The sequence below is a fragment of the Amia ocellicauda genome, chromosome 7 (assembly GCF_036373705.1).
Source record: "Amia ocellicauda isolate fAmiCal2 chromosome 7, fAmiCal2.hap1, whole genome shotgun sequence".
Taxonomy (NCBI): domain Eukaryota; kingdom Metazoa; phylum Chordata; class Actinopteri; order Amiiformes; family Amiidae; genus Amia; species Amia ocellicauda.
The window spans coordinates 15706344-15725952 of NC_089856.1; the positions used below are offsets into that span (position 1 = coordinate 15706344).

Here is a 19609-nt window from a genome sequence, read left to right on the forward strand (position 1 = left end):
TAATAATAAGAAAAAAATAAGAAGTCATAGCACATTAATATATGGGAATAAAATTATATATACAATATACACTATATTATATACAGCTCTGGAAAAAATTAAGAGACCACTCCAAGTTCAGAAGTCAATGTTAAGTGGTCTCAATTTATATATATATATATATATATATATATATACATATATATATATACATATATACATATACACTCACCTAAAGGATTATTAGGAACACCATACTAATACTGTGTTTGACCCCCTTTCGCCTTCAGAACTGCCTTAATTCTACGTGGCATTGATTCAACAAGGTGCTGAAAGCATTCTTTAGAAATGTTGGCCCATATTGATAGGATAGCATCTTGCAGTTGATGGAGATTTGTGGGATGCACATCCAGGGCACGAAGCTCCCGTTCCACCACATCCCAAAGATGCTCTATTGGGTTGAGATCTGGTGACTGTGGGGGCCAGTTTAGTACAGTGAACTCATTGTCATGTTCAAGAAACCAATTTGAAATGATTCGACCTTTGTGACATGGTGCATTATCCTGCTGGAAGTAGCCATCAGAGGATGGGTACATGGTGGTCATAAAGGGATGGACATGGTCAGAAACAATGCTCAGGTAGGCCGTGGCATTTAAACGATGCCCAATTGGCACTAAGGGGCCTAAAGTGTGCCAAGAAAACATCCCCCACACCATTACACCACCACCACCAGCCTGCACAGTGCTAACAAGGCATGATGGATCCATGTTCTCATTCTGTTTACGCCAAATTCTGACTCTACCATCTGAATGTCTCAACAGAAATCGAGACTCATCAGACCAGGCAACATTTTTCCAGTCTTCAACTGTCCAATTTTGGTGAGCTTGTGCAAATTGTAGCCTCTTTTTCCTATTTGTAGTGGAGATGAGTGGTACCCGGTGGGGTCTTCTGCTGTTGTAGCCCATCCGCCTCAAGGTTGTATGTGTTGTGGCTTCACAAATGCTTTGCTGCATACCTCGGTTGTAACGAGTGGTTATTTCAGTCAAAGTTGCTCTTCTATCAGCTTGAATCAGTCGGCCCATTCTCCTCTGACCTCTAGCATCAACAAGGCATTTTCGCCCACAGGACTGCCGCATACTGGATGTTTTTTCCTTTTCACACCATTCTTTGTAAACCCTAGAAATGGTTGTGCGTGAAAATCCCAGTAACTGAGCAGATTGTGAAATACTCAGACCGGCCCGTCTGGCACCAACAACCATGCCACGCTCAAAATTGCTTAAATCACCTTTCTTTCCCATTCAGACATTCAGTTTGGAGTTCAGGAGATTGTCTTGACCAGGACCACACCCCTAAATGCATTGAAGCAACTGCCATGTGATTGGTTGGTTAGATAATTGCATTAATGAGAAATTGAACAGGTGTTCCTAATAATCCTTTAGGTGAGTGTATATATACATATATACATATATATATATATATACATATATATATATATACACACACACACACATTATTTATTTATTGGCAGACAACCAGACAATCCAGGCTTATCCAGAGATGCACCCCACTGTACTATTACTGAAATACTGTTGTATTGTGCTTTATAGCATTGTATTGAGATGAACTATGGTATTGTTCTTGCATTATATTGTGTTATATGATATTTATTGCAAATGACTTTGCTCCCAATTAACTTACTAGTCTTCCTACACTATTTTTCCCATGAGAGCTAACATAGCTAGTTCTACTGACAGCAGTAGGGTGCTAGGTCTTCATGGACCATGGGGACTTGTATTTCTGGTATGGACTCTCTGCTTCTGTGCAGCTCAGACACATGTGCACACTCACAGAAGGAGATGCACAGAAACACACACACACACCTAGACACATTGACTGGTTGATTGACTGCCTGCAGCCCACATGGCAACAAGGTTCACAACCCAAACATCCAAAACACAAACCCTTTTATAAAATACATGCTAAAGACAAATGCCACTCAGAAAAGGAAGACAAACCATACAATTCATTAGTGCATTTTATTTTGAATCATTTATTCACTTTCCCTTGTATAAAGCAGACATTTATTTTTTTACTAAAAGTTTATAAAACACAGGTAAGACATAGTACACATTTTGCAGTTATTGATAGAATACGTACACTCTGAATTGCATTGGAAAACAGGAGGAAAGAGGGAGGAAGAGAGGGGGACCAAAGAAGAGAGAGGGAGAGAAGGAATAGAAAAGAACAGGAGTGAAGATGAGGGGGAGCAGTGAGGAGGGTATAGTCAGAGAGAAGGAAGAGTGAGGGAGTGACAAGAGGGGGAGAGAGGAAAAAGGGAGTGACAGAGGAGGGGGAGTGAGGAAAAAGAGGGAGTGACAGAGGAGGGGGAGTGAAGGAAAAGGGGGGGGTGCAGCTCTGGTCTGTCTCAGCTGCCAGCTGGAAGCATAGCACTGAGCCTACATCTCCCTCTCATTCTCCTCCTTCTCCTCTCATTCTCCCCCTCCCTCTCTTTCTCCTGCCTGTGTTTCCATCTCTCTCTCTATCCCTCTTTCCTGCTCCCCACATTACCCTGTACTGAACTGGAATGTACTGAACTCTAATGAACAGCACTATACTGTACTGTGATGTGATGTAACACTGTACTGTAATACACAGCACTGTACTGTATTACACTGTACTGCAATAGACTACGGTTTCACACTGCACTGTGTCACACTGTACAGTACTGTAATACACTGTACTAAACTGCATTATAATGGTAATTGATTGTACTACGGTACTTTTCTGGGCTGTATTATATTGCATTGTACTGGATTTGACTGTACTGCACTTACAAAAGGTGTACTGTACTGTATTATTACTGGCCATGACTGTACTGTTCTATGTTTTTTTCCTGGCCATGACTGTACAGTATTATTGTGTATAATTACTGGACTTGACTGTAATGGACTGTTCTGTGTTACAACTGAGTGTGACTGTACTTTAGTGGGCTGGAATATACTGGTCTGTATTGCATTGTGGTGGGCTGTGCTGGTCTGTAATGCAGGATTGTATTTTAAAGCAGGTCAGACACCCCCCCCCCCCAGCCGATGTGGTCCTATAGATCCTTCTTAGTGCTGGGTGCAGTCTGGGGTTGCTGGGCCTTGGGGTCAGAGGTCAGGAGTGCTAGAATGTCCAGAAGAGACTGTCTAATGTGGGCTCCAAAACGATGGGCATCCTGGGGGGGGGGAGAGAGAGAGAGAGGGGTGGGGGGGTTAAATCTTACTGACTGATACACTGCCTAAGTGTGGCTGAAAGGGGGCACTGTACTCACAGTCTCTGGGCTGGACACTTTGCAGGAGATGTGGAAGTTGATCATGTTCTCCCCTACGATGATGTAGGACACTCCATAACCATCGTCCGCCACCTGAGACAGAGAGGGATTAGGACTGACTTAAAGACAGACACACTGACACACTAGCTGATACACCAGACATGGTGAACCTTTTTGGCTGGAGTGCCCAAATTCTGGTTTGTTTACATCGCTAAATGTCAAGGGTGCCAATGATAAATTAGAGATGTAAAAGTTTATACAGGGTCTAAACGGTGAATTATATTTATTATTTTGTTGAAATTAAGTTATTAACAAATATGCCAACCAAACAAACAGCAATCCACAATACAAAATAATCAAAAACAGTATGGACAGATAGAACCCTTCAATCCACCCCCCCACAGTCTGGAGAACATGTGAGCTCCAGTCTGCTAATGGGACGTCTGCTGCTCAATATCAAGGCACCAAGAAAATTATGACCACAATACATGGTACATGCTCAAATACATGGGGGCAGTGCCGTCATTGCCAAACAAACTGACTGGATTTCTAGTGCCAGTTAATTCAGACAACTGAGGGGTGGACTGGCCAAAAAAACACAGATAGTCACTCTTTGTGTGCCACAGGTTTGCCATCTCTGTGATGACTGACTGACGGACACACTGCCTGGCACACTGACTCACAGATAGACAAACACACTGACTGACTGACTGACCGGTCCAAAGCCCCCCCCACAGGAGATATAGTCAGGGTGGTTGACCAGGTCGAACAGCTCCACCTGCTGGACCGGAGTCTGGCTGGTGGACAAGCGCCATGGCTCAGAGAGGACCTGAGGAAGAAGGAGAGGTGGGGGGGCAGTGTTACCGAGAGAAACATAGAAATGAAAGACAAACAAAGTTCTAAATTCTGTTTAAGTACATTTTAGAATGTTCTTACACAAAAGAAAATTGGGATTCATCAAGCATGCATACACAACTCGTACACAGAGTAGTAAGTAATCAACATTGAAAATACCGATTGTTTGTACTGATCTCCTTGCGCGTGCATGCTTGTGATCATTTGCATACAGAATGGCCCTCAATTAACCATATATGGTAAGGATACATCCCTTTAAGAGGCCAAGTGCAAATGTACTACTCTGTTGGGAAGAAAGTTGCATAATGGCAAAGAGGACCAAGAAACAATTTTTTCAGAGAGTGAGATTGAATACTAGCTTTAGAAACTTTTTGGTTCGCTCAGTGTTGGTGTAAACAACAAAAAGAAAAACCTTGCATGGGAACAGGTGGCACATGCAGTGAATTCTGCATCTACAAGGCAAAAGTCTGCTGTAGAAATTAAAAATAAATTGTTTAATTTGAAAGTCAGTGAAATACCCACAAGCGAGATATTAGTTCAACTGGGTGGGGGGAAGGAGAGCGATACAATCCTCTCCCCTATGGACCAGCGCACTGCCAGCATCATTGAGGATACTGTGCTCTCTGGAATGTGTTTCATAGAAAACATCTCTGAATTGCCTTGTTTCCCTATTCTACCACTAGGTTGTCTGTGTACACATGGTGAAAGCTGTGCGTAGATGCACTCTCAAGCAAACGTCTGAATTTGTAAATCTCACCCTTTGCTTTGAAATAATTGTACGCATGCTTTACGCACAGATTTGTGCATACATAGCTTTAATAAAAGAGGGCCCAGGGATGTAAAGTAGCAAAGTACAAATACTTCTTTACTGTACTTAAGTACGTTTTTCAAGTATAACTTTAAGTAATTTTTATTTTTGCCTACTTTTACCCCACTACAATTATGAATAAAATAATTTACTTTTTACTGAACTACATTTCCCTCAGACCCCGTTGCTGTTATTGTTTTGTTTTTTTAAAGAGATTAGCCTACACTCTCGCTAAATTTGTTTCATGTCTCTGACCTTAATAGTCACATAAATCATAATTGCATTCTTGTGAACCGGTTGCCCCGCTTAAGACTTTAATGGCACTGTTACTAGATTAAAAGTGTATTTTGGTGTTAGCCTAACCAAAATAGTTTCGCCCAAGGACAGCCTGAAGATGGCACCAAAAATTGCTGCAAGAAAAATAAATAAATACATATTTTTTCTTACCGCAATTGATCAAGCTAGTTAGTGCAAAATGTGGCAATTTTTGGTATTTTAAAAAGTATTTTTTTATATAATACTTTTTTTTTTATTCGATTACCTCAGACAATTATCTGATTTGTCAAGACGTCTATGTTAATAGCCTAATGTTATCCTTTAATACTGAATACAAATTAAAGAAATTTCCAGATCTGCGCCTAAATAAGCTTTATTTTTTATTTACTGCTTGATTGATTAAATAAAATGAAATTAATAAAAAAATCAAATTAATCGCTTCTGATGAATTTTACTTACTTTGGTACACTTGAAAATAGATATTTTACTTTTACTGGAGTAAGTTTTTCATAGAGTATTTTTACTTTTACTCAAGTGTAACTTACGACTACTTTTTACACCACTGAAAAAAACAAGAGAGAGATACTCACCTCATTCAGGAAAGGAGACTCCTCCCCCAGGTATTTGGAGACAACGTATAGGCAGAATAGATGCCGGTCAATGCCCGCCCCTGTCATGGCCAATCGGTACAGACTCTGGTGCTTCTCAGCGGCCAATCGGAACAGCCGTCTGCAAGTCTCTGCCTCCTGGAAAGTAATTTGACAAAACAGCAGTTCACCCAAACTCTCTCTCCTTTTCAGTCTGACACACTCTCTCCCTTTCCCTATCCCACCCCCCCACCTCTCCTCTCTCCAGCGCGGTGACGAAGGCGCAGCTCTCTGTGGAGCAGGAGCGCACGGTCTCAGTCCGGCCCTCTCTGAACAGTCGGGTCATCGATGCTTCGTAGGTCAGACAGAACTTCCCCTTGTCCTGAGGGAGAGGGAGAGAGTGTGTATAGTGAGTATATATGACCCTATAGTGTGCCAGTTGCAGTGTGTACAGTGTATAGTTACCCTATAGTGTGCCATGTGCAGTGTGTATAGTTACCCTATAGTGTGCCAGCTGCAGTGCCAGCTGGATGAAGGCGTCAGGGCTGATGCGGCAGCGCTTCATCCTCCCCTTCCCGAAGTCCCGGAACGGAAACACGTGGAAATCCACATCGTCCGCCAGTGCCTGGGCCACCACCAGGGACTGACCGATCACCACCTGACACTGAGAGGGAGGCTTACTACATTGTACAGTAGTGTATTACATAAGTATTTCAGTGCAGTACAGTGTGTTGTTGTAGTGTATTTCAGTGCAGTAGTGTGTATCAGTAGTGTATTTCAGCACAGTACAGTACAGTTCTATACCTCTTCAGGGATGTCCCAGGTCAGTCTCTGGGGTTGGGGGAGCGTTGGGTCAATATCACCCTTGCAGTGGCCCTCCTCATTGTAGCCTAGCTGGAAACTGTCTGTGGCCAAAACATACTGAGAGAGAAAGAGAGAGAGAGAGAGAGAGACTTATACCCTCTCACTCTTCTCATCTCTCCTTGCCCTATTACCCTCTCTCGCTCTAATCCCCACCCCCCCTTCTATGATCGCCAGCACCCCACTTCCCCCTTCTCCTCCCTCACCTCCCACAGGTGAGCGATGATGGGGGCGTCTGCCCAGGAGTGTTCTGCATTTAGGCCAATCTTCCCATTCTTATAGACAATGAATGAGAATGACTTGTCAAACCACCTGGAGAGAGAGAGGGGAGAAAGAAAGCGGGATGATGGAGGGAGAGAGGAATTAATGTATATTATTATTTATTATTTTATTTTTATTGAATTACTTACTATAAATATATATATTTTTGTTTTTATGTATCGCCTGTTTCACACAGTTCAGAATTTCCAAAGGAACTTATTTTTAATTTAATTTTTTTTTGTGAAGAGAGGAAGATGGAGAGAGGGACAGGGAGGGAAAAAGCGAGAGGCAGGGAGAGAGAGATTTAGACTGATGTGTACATTAGACAATAAACACTACAGTTGTGCCTCTCAGGAGTGTGTACAAGGTGTATACAGTACAGGTGTGACAGGAGTGTGTACGGGTTACATGACATTACAGCAAAACTAAGACTGCAACAACATCACTGCACATCCCATCACAGTGAGGCCAAAAACACTCACACGCTGCTCTAACAATAGCATTGTTCAACAAAACTGCATCTGACAAGACAGACTGCACAGGAATGTGTCACTGCAATTTACCCGTTATTATTAATTATAAGGAGTAGTAAAAGTTGTTGGGCACCAACAGGTTTAATGTGACTAGGATGCTCTTTTAGGACAGGCACTGTAACTGTTGGTGCGCTGTTCGCATGGCGCTGTATGTGGCATGCAGTCTACTGTACAGGTGTATCTGTACAGTAGACTGACAGGAGGGACAGGCAAAATCGAAGAGGTGGTGGGGTAGCGTTATATGTCAAAAATGACTGAGGCAGAAGAACTCAAACTAGATCCCAGTAACGAAACAATCTTTGTGTGTTAAACTTTTGAACAAGAGATCTGGAGGATTAGTGGTAGGAGTGTGTTACAGACCACCCAACTCAGATATTCAGCAAGATGTTACACACCACACCAAACACCACACCAAGACTAATCCTCAAATTGGAAGCTGTAGGCATTCAGGGTAATGTAAGTAGATGGATTATGAACTGCTTGATGTATAGGAAACAAAGGGTGTTGATTAGAGGAGTCGCTTCTAACTGGAGTGAGGTTGTTAGTGGAGTTCCACAGGGATCAGTACTAGGGCTTTTGCTTTTTCTAATATATATTAATGATCTGGACTCTGGGATAGTTAGCAAACTTGTCAAATTTGCAGATTATACTAAAATAGGTGGCTCAGCAGATACAATCTCGGCAGCACAGGCTATTCAGAGGGACTTGGATAATATTCAGTTGTGGGCTGACACCTGGCAAATGAAATTCAATGTGGACAAGTGCAAGGTAATACATGCAGGTAACAAAAATATCCAGTATAATTACACTATGGGAGGTACAGATCTAGATGAAGTAACGCATGAGAAAGACTATATAGTCTATATGAACTCCTCACTTTCTCCATCCAAACAATGTGGGGAAGCAATAAAAAAGGCAAATAGAATGCTTAGGGTATATTGTCAAAAGTGTACAATTTAAAACAAGGGAAGTAATGTTAAGACTGTACAATGCACTAGTTAGACCTCATCTGGAATACTGTGTGCAGTTCTGGGCACCACACTTCAAGAAGGATATTGCTGCTCTAGAGGCAGTTCAGAGGAAAGCAACCAGACTTATTCCAGGTCTGAAGGGAATGTCCTACTCAGAGAGACTTTTCACCATGGAACAGAGGAGACTACGTGGGGACTTGATCCAAGTCTTCAAAATCATGAAGGGTATCGACCACATCAAACCAGAGGAGCTTTTTCAGATCAGCAGGGACACACATGGAAATTGGGCTTCAAGACATTCAAGACGGAAAACAGGAGACACTTCTTTACACAGAGAGTTGTGACAATCTGGAACAAACTCCCCAGCGGTGTGGTTGAAGCTGAAAATTTGGGAACATTTAAAATCAGACTGGATAGGATCCTTGGATCACTCAGTTATTAATGGTCACCAAACGAGCACGGTGGGTTGAATGGCCTCCTCTCATTTGTAAACCTTCTTATGTGTTTCTTATGCAGGTGTCAGTTGTTTGACAGGTGAGTTTACCGGTCGTAGCAGCGGCCATGCAGTAGTGACTTGGCGTAGCTGTCCAGGCTGGCAGCAGGGTCATCTCCCAGCATGCCCTGCTCCGAGTCGTCCAACGTCACAAAGAAAGCAGCACGCTCGATGACGTCCAGAGACCGGCGGCTCTGCCCACGGCTGAAATACTGCCGCCGTGCTCTGGCCCACGGCAGCCTGAGAGAGAGAGAGATAGGGAGACAGGGAGAGAGAGCAGGAGGCAGGGGTTAGGTGCAACAATACATTAAAGGTCCACTATCATCAAATTTGATCTCCCATTTGTATTCATGGAAATTGATCATTGCGTTATTGTAAATCTTTTTCTCCAATAAAGACATGTAAATATGCATTTAAAATCTTTATAAACCACATTGAATTGCAGGCACTAGGATGTAAACAGGGCTGACACGAAATTCCGGCGATTGTGAATGATGTTACTGGTTGAAGCTGCCTACTGGTTGTATACTTACACACAACAGAGACGGATGTTTCTGAATGGAGAAATGAGGAGAGACAGAAAGCGGGGCTTGGCCACCATATAGATGTGAGCCATACAGGTCACATGATGAGAGGACAACTGAGATGGGTGTGTCCCCAGAAACATTGTGAGGTTGCGCAAGGTATGGGACGTTCTCCAGTAAAATATTTGTAAAAAAAGTACTGATTTTGTTCAGATTATTAAAACCTTTTTACATAGGTTGAACCATTGCATCACTACATCTGTAAAACAAAAAGGCTTTGTAAACAATATAAAGATGAATGTGTCTCTGGGGAAAGGCTCAACTACTTGCACGGTGTTGTTGTCTAGATGTCATTGCACATTCTGCTTTCTCAGGCCTCTTGTGGAGAAAAGCATTAAGGCAGATAGACAAACTACAGAGCGAGCATAAAATTACAGGGGCTTCGCCATACTGTCCGCTCAGCCTAAAGTTTCTGGTCTGGTAGGCTGTACATAGACGTGTACAATGAGGCTTCTTTTCAACTAGTGACATCAAGCAAGCGACAGTGATGATCACAGAAACGGCAGTTTTGCTGCTGAAGGGATGTTTAAATTGATGCAAAATCTACGCATCCCCAATCTTTTTTTAAGATGAATGCATAAATTACCATTTTGTAAAAACTGTATCAATACACTGATAAGAGACTCAGTGTATCAGTCAGTCAGCCAGTTAGTGTGTCAGTTCAGTAAGTCAGAAAATCAGCCAATCAAGTCAGTCAATCAGTATGTCTGTAAATCAGTTAATCCAGCCCACCTACTCCTCCCTCACCTGTCTCCAGCAGTCAGTGCCCCGAGCTGTTCCTCCCCAGGCTGGGGCACGGAGGAGTCATCCAGGATGCGCTGTATCTGGCTTTCGATCTCACGGGGGGAGAGCAGCCGCCCCGCCTGGTACAGCCAGAGACGGAAATAGCGTCCTCTGTGGTACACGGCCACATGCTCACTGTCTTGCCAGTGCTGCACCGAGTCTGAGAGAGGGAGGGAGGAGGGAGTGGAGGGGAAACAGGGAGTCAGCAGAGGGGGACAGAGGAGGAGGAGAGAGAGGTAAGAAGGTGAGAGAGGGAGAGGGTTAATTCACATCTGTCATTACAGTACACTAACACTGCACAGAGAGAGAGTGTGAGAGAAAGAGAGAGGGTGGAGTTAAAAAAGTACACAAACACAGTGACTGACTCACTGACTGACTGGATACTACAGCACATTAACACTGCACAGAGAGAGAAGGAGAGATGGAGGAAGATGGGGACAGACAAAATGGAGGGGGGGAAGGATTGAGAAAGGAGGGACAGAGGCAGGTAGAAACAGATGAAGAGGGAAAGGCAGACAGATAGAGGCAGCAAGAGAGGGACACTCAGGAAAGTAGAGACACCAAAGGAGACAGAGGGAGAGAAATGGAGAGAGAAAGGGTGATTGAGAGAGGGAGAGAGGGACATGGACAGAGAGAGAATGAGAGGTGTGTGTACCTGTGAGCTCTCCAGGACAGCGACAGGTATTAAACATCCTCTCACATTGATAGGAACAGAGAGGAACTGAGTCTCTCACTAACCACTGAGAGAGAGAGAGAGAGAGAGAGAGGAGAGAGAGAATGATAGAGAATAGAGAGAGGGATGGCAAATAGAAAGAGATGGAGGGAGAGAGGAGAGATGAGGGAGAGACATGGGAGAAATGGAGAGCATAGAATAGGATAACAGAAATGAGACATGGAGAGAAGAGAGAAAGGTAAGAGGGGAGAGAGAAAAAACAAACATATTAGTAGCAGCTTCCCATCACTGATAAACACACAGCACTGTTAATATACGGCAGTCACTGTGCTAGTCAGTCAGTGTGTCAGTCAATGGTAATGTACTGTAGTGCATCAGTCATTTATTCAGTGTCTATATTAATCTAGGTTTTTTTTCTCATCTCCTCTCCATCCCTTTCTCTCCCACTCACCTTCTCTCCTCCCCAATGTCCCTCTAAGTCTGCCTACCTGTGTCTATTAGTGTTATGCAGTGAGTCAATGTATTACAGTACTGTACCAGTGTATTACACTGTAATGCAGTGAATCAATGTATTACAGTACTGTCCTGTGTGTATTACAGTGTAATGCAGTGTATCAATGTATTACAGTACTGTACCAGTGTATTTAGTGTAGAACAATGTGCTGTAGAGTTTATTATACAGAATACTGTCAGTGTCACAGTTGTATTAGTATTATTACAGTGCCATTGTTTTACAGTGTAGTAAAGATTGTTAAAACAGTACAGAGCAACAATGTTATAGTGTACTAGATTGCTTTATTATAATGTATTGATGTGATGTGACGTGATGTGTTATTAGTAATACAGTATGTATCTGTTATTATAATGTAGTCGAGTGTTCTATTACTGCTCTGTTCATAAGTGTTTTATTACAGTGTATTACAATACAGTGCATCAGTGTGTTATTACAATATATATAAGTACAGTTGATTTTGTTAGAGTACAGTGTTGTTACAGTGTATCAGTGTGTTATAACAGTATGTCAGTGTGTTATTACCAGTCTCCTCTCCTGGAATGCGAGTGGTGTTGAAAATCCTCTCACACTGGGCAGCACACAGAGGGATGATGGTACCAGGGACAAAACTCTGACAGAGTGAGAGGAATGGGGGGGGTGGAGGGAGAGAGAGAGGGAGATGGATAGAGGAAGAGAGAGTGGACAAATATATAGGGGGGAGAAATGGACAGGGGGAGAGAGAAGAAATTGAAGACAGAGTGACAAAAGATAAAGAGAGAAGGAAAGGAGAGAGAGATGGAGAGAGGAGGGTGGGAATAAGACAATAGAGGGGATGAAAAAAACTATTACAAATGACAGACAGACATAGAGTCTACAGGGGGCTGGAATGGTGCAGACAGATGGACTCAATCTCACTCCAGTCACAGCACTGTGGATAATACAGAGTACTACAGTCCAATACTCCCTGTGTCCTTCCCTTCCTCTCTCCCATCTCTCACAGTGGCCGTGAAGTGCAAGCAGCACAAACAAAATGAGCTGCAGCAAACAAATTGAAAGCTGATGAAAAAATAACAGCCATTATGGAAAGGGGGGTACATATTTAAATGCATTCAACCTCAGCGATTGGATGAGAAAGTGGTCATTCATTGGTTCAGAGCCCTACTCCCCAAGGTTGACTTCCAGTCTCATTTTTGATAATTTAATAATAAAATAATTTATATTATTTCACATATTTGACTAAGGTGACAAAACATTTGATGAAAGCTGAACATAGCTGTAAAGAATTATATATATATATACACTGAACAAAAATATACACACAACATGTAAAGTGTTGGTGCTTGAGCCGAGACATTTTCCATACATACAAAAAGCTTATTTCTTTCAACTTTTGTGCACAAATTTGTTTACTGATAGTGAGCATTTTTCAACTCAAATTTAACCAAGGCACATCATGTATGCATGCGCACCTCAAAGAAAAAATATTCCTTAAATCTGTCATCAGCTGAAAGTCAAATAGCTAGTGGTACTGCAGTCCAGGCAAGTGACACAGGAAAAGGCAGTCAAAAATGTTAGAATTTTCAAGGCGTCCAATAAATGTAAGACGTAAACAGGAAATAACAGAAAAAAAATAGCATTTGTTAGGAAAGATGTATGTCCAATTTCAGCAATTCATGGGCAGGGATTTCAGGATCACATAAAAAAAAAAAATGAGCCTGCGTGTAATCCCACGGTAGCGTCTGGAAAAGAATCCAGCACAAGAATGACAATGTCAAAGCCTAGCTTGCCACAGAACTTACACAGAGCGTTTCCCTCACAACTAATCTCTGGACATCGGTTACAATGGATGCTTACTTTACTGTAACTGCACATTACATAACAGAATCATGGCAGATGAAGTCCAAAGTATTGCAATCTGTAATTATCCTGTAACTTTCAGAACTCAAAACTTTATCATTAGTCTAAAAACAGCTTATATTGAAGCTAATCTGCAAAAACGACAAGATGTGGAATGTGCCACTTTATTACGTAATAGTGTGGCTAAACCCCACCTCCGCAGAAGAACATCAACGCCTGCTTCTACATTACTGCCTGTTTAGCTCCGCCCACCGATTAACGCATATAGTAGGTCTATGCAGAAAACAAACAATAAATCTGTCTCCGAAGACAACAAGCTGCTGTGCATTGCCTTCCTTCTGATCCCAACATTAGGAAAGAGTGGATGAACTTAATTTGCAGACCGCGTCAGTAAGAACTTGGTCCTTTGTTCACTTCATTTTACCACGGATTTGTTTACAAACAAGGCACAATTCGAATTAAATATAAAACGTGTAATATGCATGAATGTTAACAACATAACGACACAAACTGCTTTCGGCTAAACTCTAATATAATGTAATAGGCTAACTACCTCACAAATACATAAAGTATAAATATAAATAAAAATGATTATTTACCACGCTGTCACAGGCTGTAGTATCCTTGCCATTTAAGGTGCAGGTTCGTTGTCTTCTGATTCAGAATCAGACTCTGGCTCAAACATGTTTGGCTGAATTGCACCGGCTGCCATTTCTCAACATAGTAAATTTTCAAAACAATTCCACACATGTACTGACGGGGGAGTTGAACATTTTTAAATATGCAAAACTGTTAGCCAATCATACCTGTGGGCGTTTACTTCCGAGTCTACAATCTGCCACGCCTATTCAAACGGTGTGTTCCGATGAGGAGGGTCAAAACAGGACAGAAAATAGCCTATTACTTCTAAATTATGATGTTTTTTGATGTAAAAATCTTGATAACATTATAAGTGGACCTCGGAGAACAGTACAAAATAAAAAAAAGGCAGTTCATGACCCCTTTAAGTCGTCCTGACATTTCCAAAACAGTACGAGCAAGATGTCACTCTTCGTTGGCCACTTGTGAGCTGCAAAAAATGGCAAGTACAGCTCGACTAGGAAACAAATAAGTTGCTAAAGGACTGCACTACTCAGTGCAACTCCACGTTTTTCATGTTGGAGCGCTTATTTGAGCAACGACTGGCTGTTCAGCCTGTCCTGACTAACGAAACTGTCACAAAAGCGGCCACTCGCCTGTCACTGTTGTTGAAAAATCACGTCTGGGACTTAATAGAATAGCTGTTACCCGTACTAAAACCGCTGGCAAAAGCAACAACTATAATGTGTGCAGAACAGCATGTGGGGCTTTCTTTCATTTACCCTGTTATTATTAATTTGTCGGACAGCAACCTCAAGCCAGCAGAAAAAGAAATGGGAGCTACTCGAACTGTTAAGGCAAAAGTCAGCAAGCAACGAACAAAATGATTCAAACTGGATCAGCAAGGACTTACGGGAACACTTCCCACACTTCTTAGCCTGCCTGCTTGACCCACATTTCAAGCACCTGAGATTTCTACAGAATGACGTGAGAGAGACAGCCAAACACCATCTTTTAGAATTGGTTATTAGTCAATCAAGATCCAGTGATACTGCTGCTGCCACATTAGCTGCTGCCACCTGCCGACTCTGTGATGGTGACGCTTCAGAAAGTGCTGTAGAGGATGCAGAGCTTCAAATGAAAAAGTTCAAAATTGAAATGGACTATGCAGAAATGTTTGGATGTCACTTCGAGGAAAGAAGAAAACCACAGCCAGCGAGTGAGTACACCAAAATAAATTCTCTCGACCTCCCTCAAATTTCAATAATGGACAATCCATTACTGTGGTGGAAGAAAAAGAAAGACCAATATCCTTATCTGGCAGCTTTTGCAAGGAAATATCTTGCTACCCCTTGTACCAGCACCCAAAGCGAGAGTATTTTCTCTTGCTGGAAATTCCGTCAACCGACACAGATCAAGTCTCCAACCAGATCATGTTGATGTCCTTGTGTTCCTTAACGTAAATTCAAAAACTAGTGAAAAGGATCTGAAACTAACAAATTATGTGTCTGATGAGTCTATGCTCTTGCACATGCAACTGTTTGTGTAGTTTATACATTAGCATATTGTTTGAACCAATGCTTAAAATCTATTTAAAAAATTAAACTAAATCAGTAACAATTTAGAAAATATGATCATATGCTAAATCACTCTAAAAATTTTGGTTAAACAGCAATACGTTTGGTTTTATTTTGACTTGTTGTCTGTTGTTTTTTTACTACGTCCACATGCAGTACTTTTTACCGGTTGTTTTTACAATTATGTATAAATTAGTTTGTTACAATACTGCAATATTGCGTTCTTTTTGCTTTAGCCTAATTATCAAGATGCAAGTAATCGTTTCTGTTAAATAGGAGATTTTATATAACATTAATCTCTGATGCATCAGAAAACTACTTAATAAATAAGAAAATTATGTGTGTTTTCCTTTCTTTGTGTGCTACAATCTAGACTAGTTGATTAGTTTACTAGTTTACCATTAACTATTCGCCTATTAGTCGTTCTACCCCTACCTTGGACATGATTGCTCTCATATTTATTTATAAATTGATATACGTTTATTTTATAAATTTGTTTATTTATATTTGTTTGATGTCTATATCAAGTGAAACAGTTTTATTCCCTTCATCTTTTTAACTATGGGATGTAGTTCTGACCCAGCTTGAACCTCAGGCCGGGATCACAATTCCAACTAGCTGAGCGCTGACCCATTCAACAGGAGGTGACAGGGTTCACGGTTGAGCTCGGAGCATGGGTGCAGGGTGCGATCCACACAGTTCTGCCAGCCCCTGAGGTTCTGTGCCTATGGGGCGAACCATTGCAAACCAGATCCAAAGCATTGAGAATTGAGAAAGGCGTGTCAAGCCAACCTTCTCTGCGCCCACTGAATTCTAACATATTTAGTAATGTGTACAGACCCAGCCGAGACACTTTCACTGTAAGTCACAATGAGGAACTTCAGAGGTGTCAGACAGACAGACAGATTGACTGTCTGATCGCTGAGCACCTATGTGTGTCAGGATGTACCCTCCCATTGTGCAGTTTTGCTCTGAATCAGATTCACAGCAGCTCATTTTGTTTTTGTTGATGGCAATTCAGAGCTACTGTATCCATCTTTCCCTCTCTGAGTGAATACATAATACACTGACTGACCACTGTACTGCACACTGATACACTGACTGACTGATACACTTTATTGTACTGACATTTACTGAGTGATCCCTACCTCTCTCTCACTAGTTTGATCTCCTCTCTGATAGATACATTAACGCTGTTCCCATTCCCCCCAAGCCCCCCCTCCCCTCCCCTCACTGGTTTGATCTCCTCGCGGTTCAGTCTACGCCGGTACAGCAGGAAGGCATGGATGGCATTTCCGGCTCGAGCCGCCTGGACTGGAGTGGGAGTGACATAGAGGAAGTCCTGAGAGAGAGGAAGAGAGAGAGAGAGAGAGAGAGAGGGAGTCAGTCAGTTCTACAGAAATCAATATAGTGAATCCAGTCTCCACTTAGTGAAGTCTAGTGTGTCCAGTCTAGTAAATCCAGTGTGTTCAGTCCAGTCAAATCATACTGTCCAGTACCATGCCATAGTAGTTACTGTTGACCATGATGGGGCCCCGGCTTCTCAGATAGATGTACTCCTCCCACCAGTCACTGACCTGAGAGACAGAGAGAACAGTCAATACAGAAACAGTCAGTGTGTGACTGACTGACCCTCTGACTAATACACTGACTCCCCACCCCTTCCATTCTTTCTCTCTCACTCACATAGTTGGAGGCCCAAAGTGACTTCAGCCTGAGGTACCACTGCAGCCGGAGCCCTAGGCGGCTTTGGAAGTCGGAGGCCAGACCCTGCATCCTGCTATACTGCTGCTCAGACATCAGGGGGCGCACTGACTCTAGGAACTGACAGGGAGAGACGCAGAGGTGTCTGTCAATGCCTACTGAAGTCTTGAATGTATAATGACTGTGTGTAGGGACAGAGTGAAAGGGATAGGGACAGAGAGAGAGAGAGAGGAATAGGGACAGAGAGAGGAAGTCTTCAGTGTATAATGACTGTGTGCTGTTCTCAAATGTTCATGAGCACTGGGCCTGTCTCACTGCTGTGGAAACTCAGTCATGACAAAAAAAGGTTTTTGAATGTGAAATCAAAGAGAGTGAGAGGGGGAGGGACTGGGAGAGACACCACAGCACTGCATCAGCAGCCCGTACCCGGCTCACTGTGTCCTTGATGGCCGGGACAGGCAAGTGGGGAAGAGAGGCCTGGTAGCTGTACAGGAGGGGCTTCCTGCCAGAGAAAATCCTCACCAGAGCCTGAGAGAGAGGGAGGGATGGAGGAAGTTAAAGCACTCACTGGTATTGACACATGCAGACACAGACACACACAGAGAGCAGTCTTGGGTCCTCGAGGCCGACTCGAGGACAGTTTTAGGGGTCTCGACCTTGGCCTTGGCGGTGGTAATCCTAACATAACAGGGAGGTTTTACAGTTTACAGACGATTTAAAGACTTGTATGTGCACTAAATCCTGAGCATATAATTTCAATTTCTGATATTTCTGAAAATAAATGCTTTGGAAAAATTGTTTTGAATCGTTTTGCTTTTTTTTAACAATAGAACCATCATAGCCACTTTTTGTGCAGCTCTTTGCAATTCAATATATCTCTGCTTATGTGAATTTCTCCCACATATCCATTCTTACATGTTACTAAATATTTGAGTTAAATACATGTACAGTGTATCTGCTGTAAACTCACCAAAATTAATAATTTATAAATACTTTCTTCTCCAACTGTTGGACTTCCAATAAGTGCAAGGTATGAAATACAATAAATTACAATGTACAATAAAGTTATTTAGTGCTAGTAAGAGCAAGTGTCAGAGACAATTACAGTAACTATAGTACTAGTAATGAGTAATAAGACACCATACAATTACATTTCCTGATAATGTTATATTACAATGCAAGTATCGTCAATCTAATAATACAAAGCCAATGTACTATTTAAATTGGTGTGTAAAATAGAAGCATATTGGACATTCAATATTGTTGAATTTGGATACAGTCATGTAATCTGTAAATAATTATTAAATGCAATGATTTATTTTTATAAGGAGAGAAATGGGAATTAAATGTCAAATATTACTTCATTAACTATTATAACTGGAATATTTTTTACAGTAATCTAAAGTATTGTTAGGAATTTAGCCAATATTGTGCATTGATTAGCTATTTTCATTTTTTATTTTGCTAAAACATATGCAAACATTCTAACTATTGCTTAAATAAGAGCATCCAGAGCAAGAATGGCAGACAAGGTTTTCTCAGAGTGCAACTCGTCAAATATGTAAAATGCAAGTTTATCTTGTGAGCAGTGTGGGTCTGCATGAATGTCTATCTGGTCAACATTTAATTTGCTGTGTTTTCTTGGCCTTTTGATTCTTGGCCTTGAATCCAAGACTGACAAGAGATACTCACACTGGCAAACACACAGACTGAAACGCACGCACACGCGCACACACACACACACACACACACACACACACACAAGCACTGACCAGCCAGACGCGGGTGGTGTTGCTCATGCGGCCGTGCTGCTCAAACATCCAGCGGTGGTAGGACAGTAGCTGCTTTAGGATGAGGCGCATGGTGAGGATCAGAGAGAGCCACAGCGCAGTAGAAAACAGCACCGCAGACAGCACTGTCTGGGACTGTGGGGAGAGGGACTGACTGAGAGAGGGAGAGAAGGGGTGGTTATTACAGCACTATCTGAGACTGAAGGAGAGGGAGAGAGAGAGGGTTAATATAGCACCATCTGGGACTGCAGGGTAGGGTGACCATCTGCCATGAGTCCAATTTCAGGACAGCATGATCTCATTTGTGGGAAATTGCGGAAAACCAAAATGTAAAAAAAACAAAAAAAACTAAAAACGTATTTTACTGATAAAACCGAGATCGCACTACATTTTCAAGCCCTAGCAAGATGATATGACATTTTCACAAGCTGTAAACAGTAACAACAACAATGACTTTACCTAATGTTAAACAATTCTGCATTCACATAAAAACCGGACATCAGTTTGCTTTTCTCTCTTTGTAATGCATTTTGTCCTGTAAGACTCACCTGTGCCATGCCATTTTAGATCCGCCTCCCCTCTACGGCAGACTTTTTGACTCAAAGATACATTAATTATGCTTTTAGGGTATT

General features: G+C 42.1%; 1 protein-coding gene across 2 annotated transcripts in view; it reads right to left on the reverse strand.

Moving 5' to 3' along the window:
* Positions 1–1998: 1998 nt before the first annotated feature.
* The window catches only part of LOC136752962 (carnitine O-palmitoyltransferase 1, liver isoform), a 52521-nt gene continuing 34910 nt past the window's right edge, over positions 1999–19609 (reverse strand). The window contains exons 4-19 of one of the 2 annotated variants that reach the window (XM_066708709.1): positions 18960–19131; positions 17614–17715; positions 17170–17307; positions 16983–17060; positions 16718–16825; positions 12014–12101; positions 10269–10464; positions 8989–9177; positions 6886–6991; positions 6623–6739; positions 6318–6482; positions 6072–6200; positions 5822–5977; positions 4008–4121; positions 3293–3385; positions 1999–3196 (exon numbers count right to left, since the gene is read on the reverse strand). In XM_066708709.1, the coding sequence (XP_066564806.1) occupies positions 3077–3196; positions 3293–3385; positions 4008–4121; positions 5822–5977; positions 6072–6200; positions 6318–6482; positions 6623–6739; positions 6886–6991; positions 8989–9177; positions 10269–10464; positions 12014–12101; positions 16718–16825; positions 16983–17060; positions 17170–17307; positions 17614–17715; positions 18960–19131 (2071 nt within the window). In that variant the 3' untranslated portion in view covers positions 1999–3076. Of the gene's footprint in view, positions 3197–3292; positions 3386–4007; positions 4122–5821; positions 5978–6071; positions 6201–6317; positions 6495–6622; positions 6740–6885; positions 6992–8988; positions 9178–10268; positions 10465–12013; positions 12102–16717; positions 16826–16982; positions 17061–17169; positions 17308–17613; positions 17716–18959; positions 19132–19609 lie in introns of both variants that reach the window. The other variant, XM_066708708.1, reaches the window with a different exon arrangement.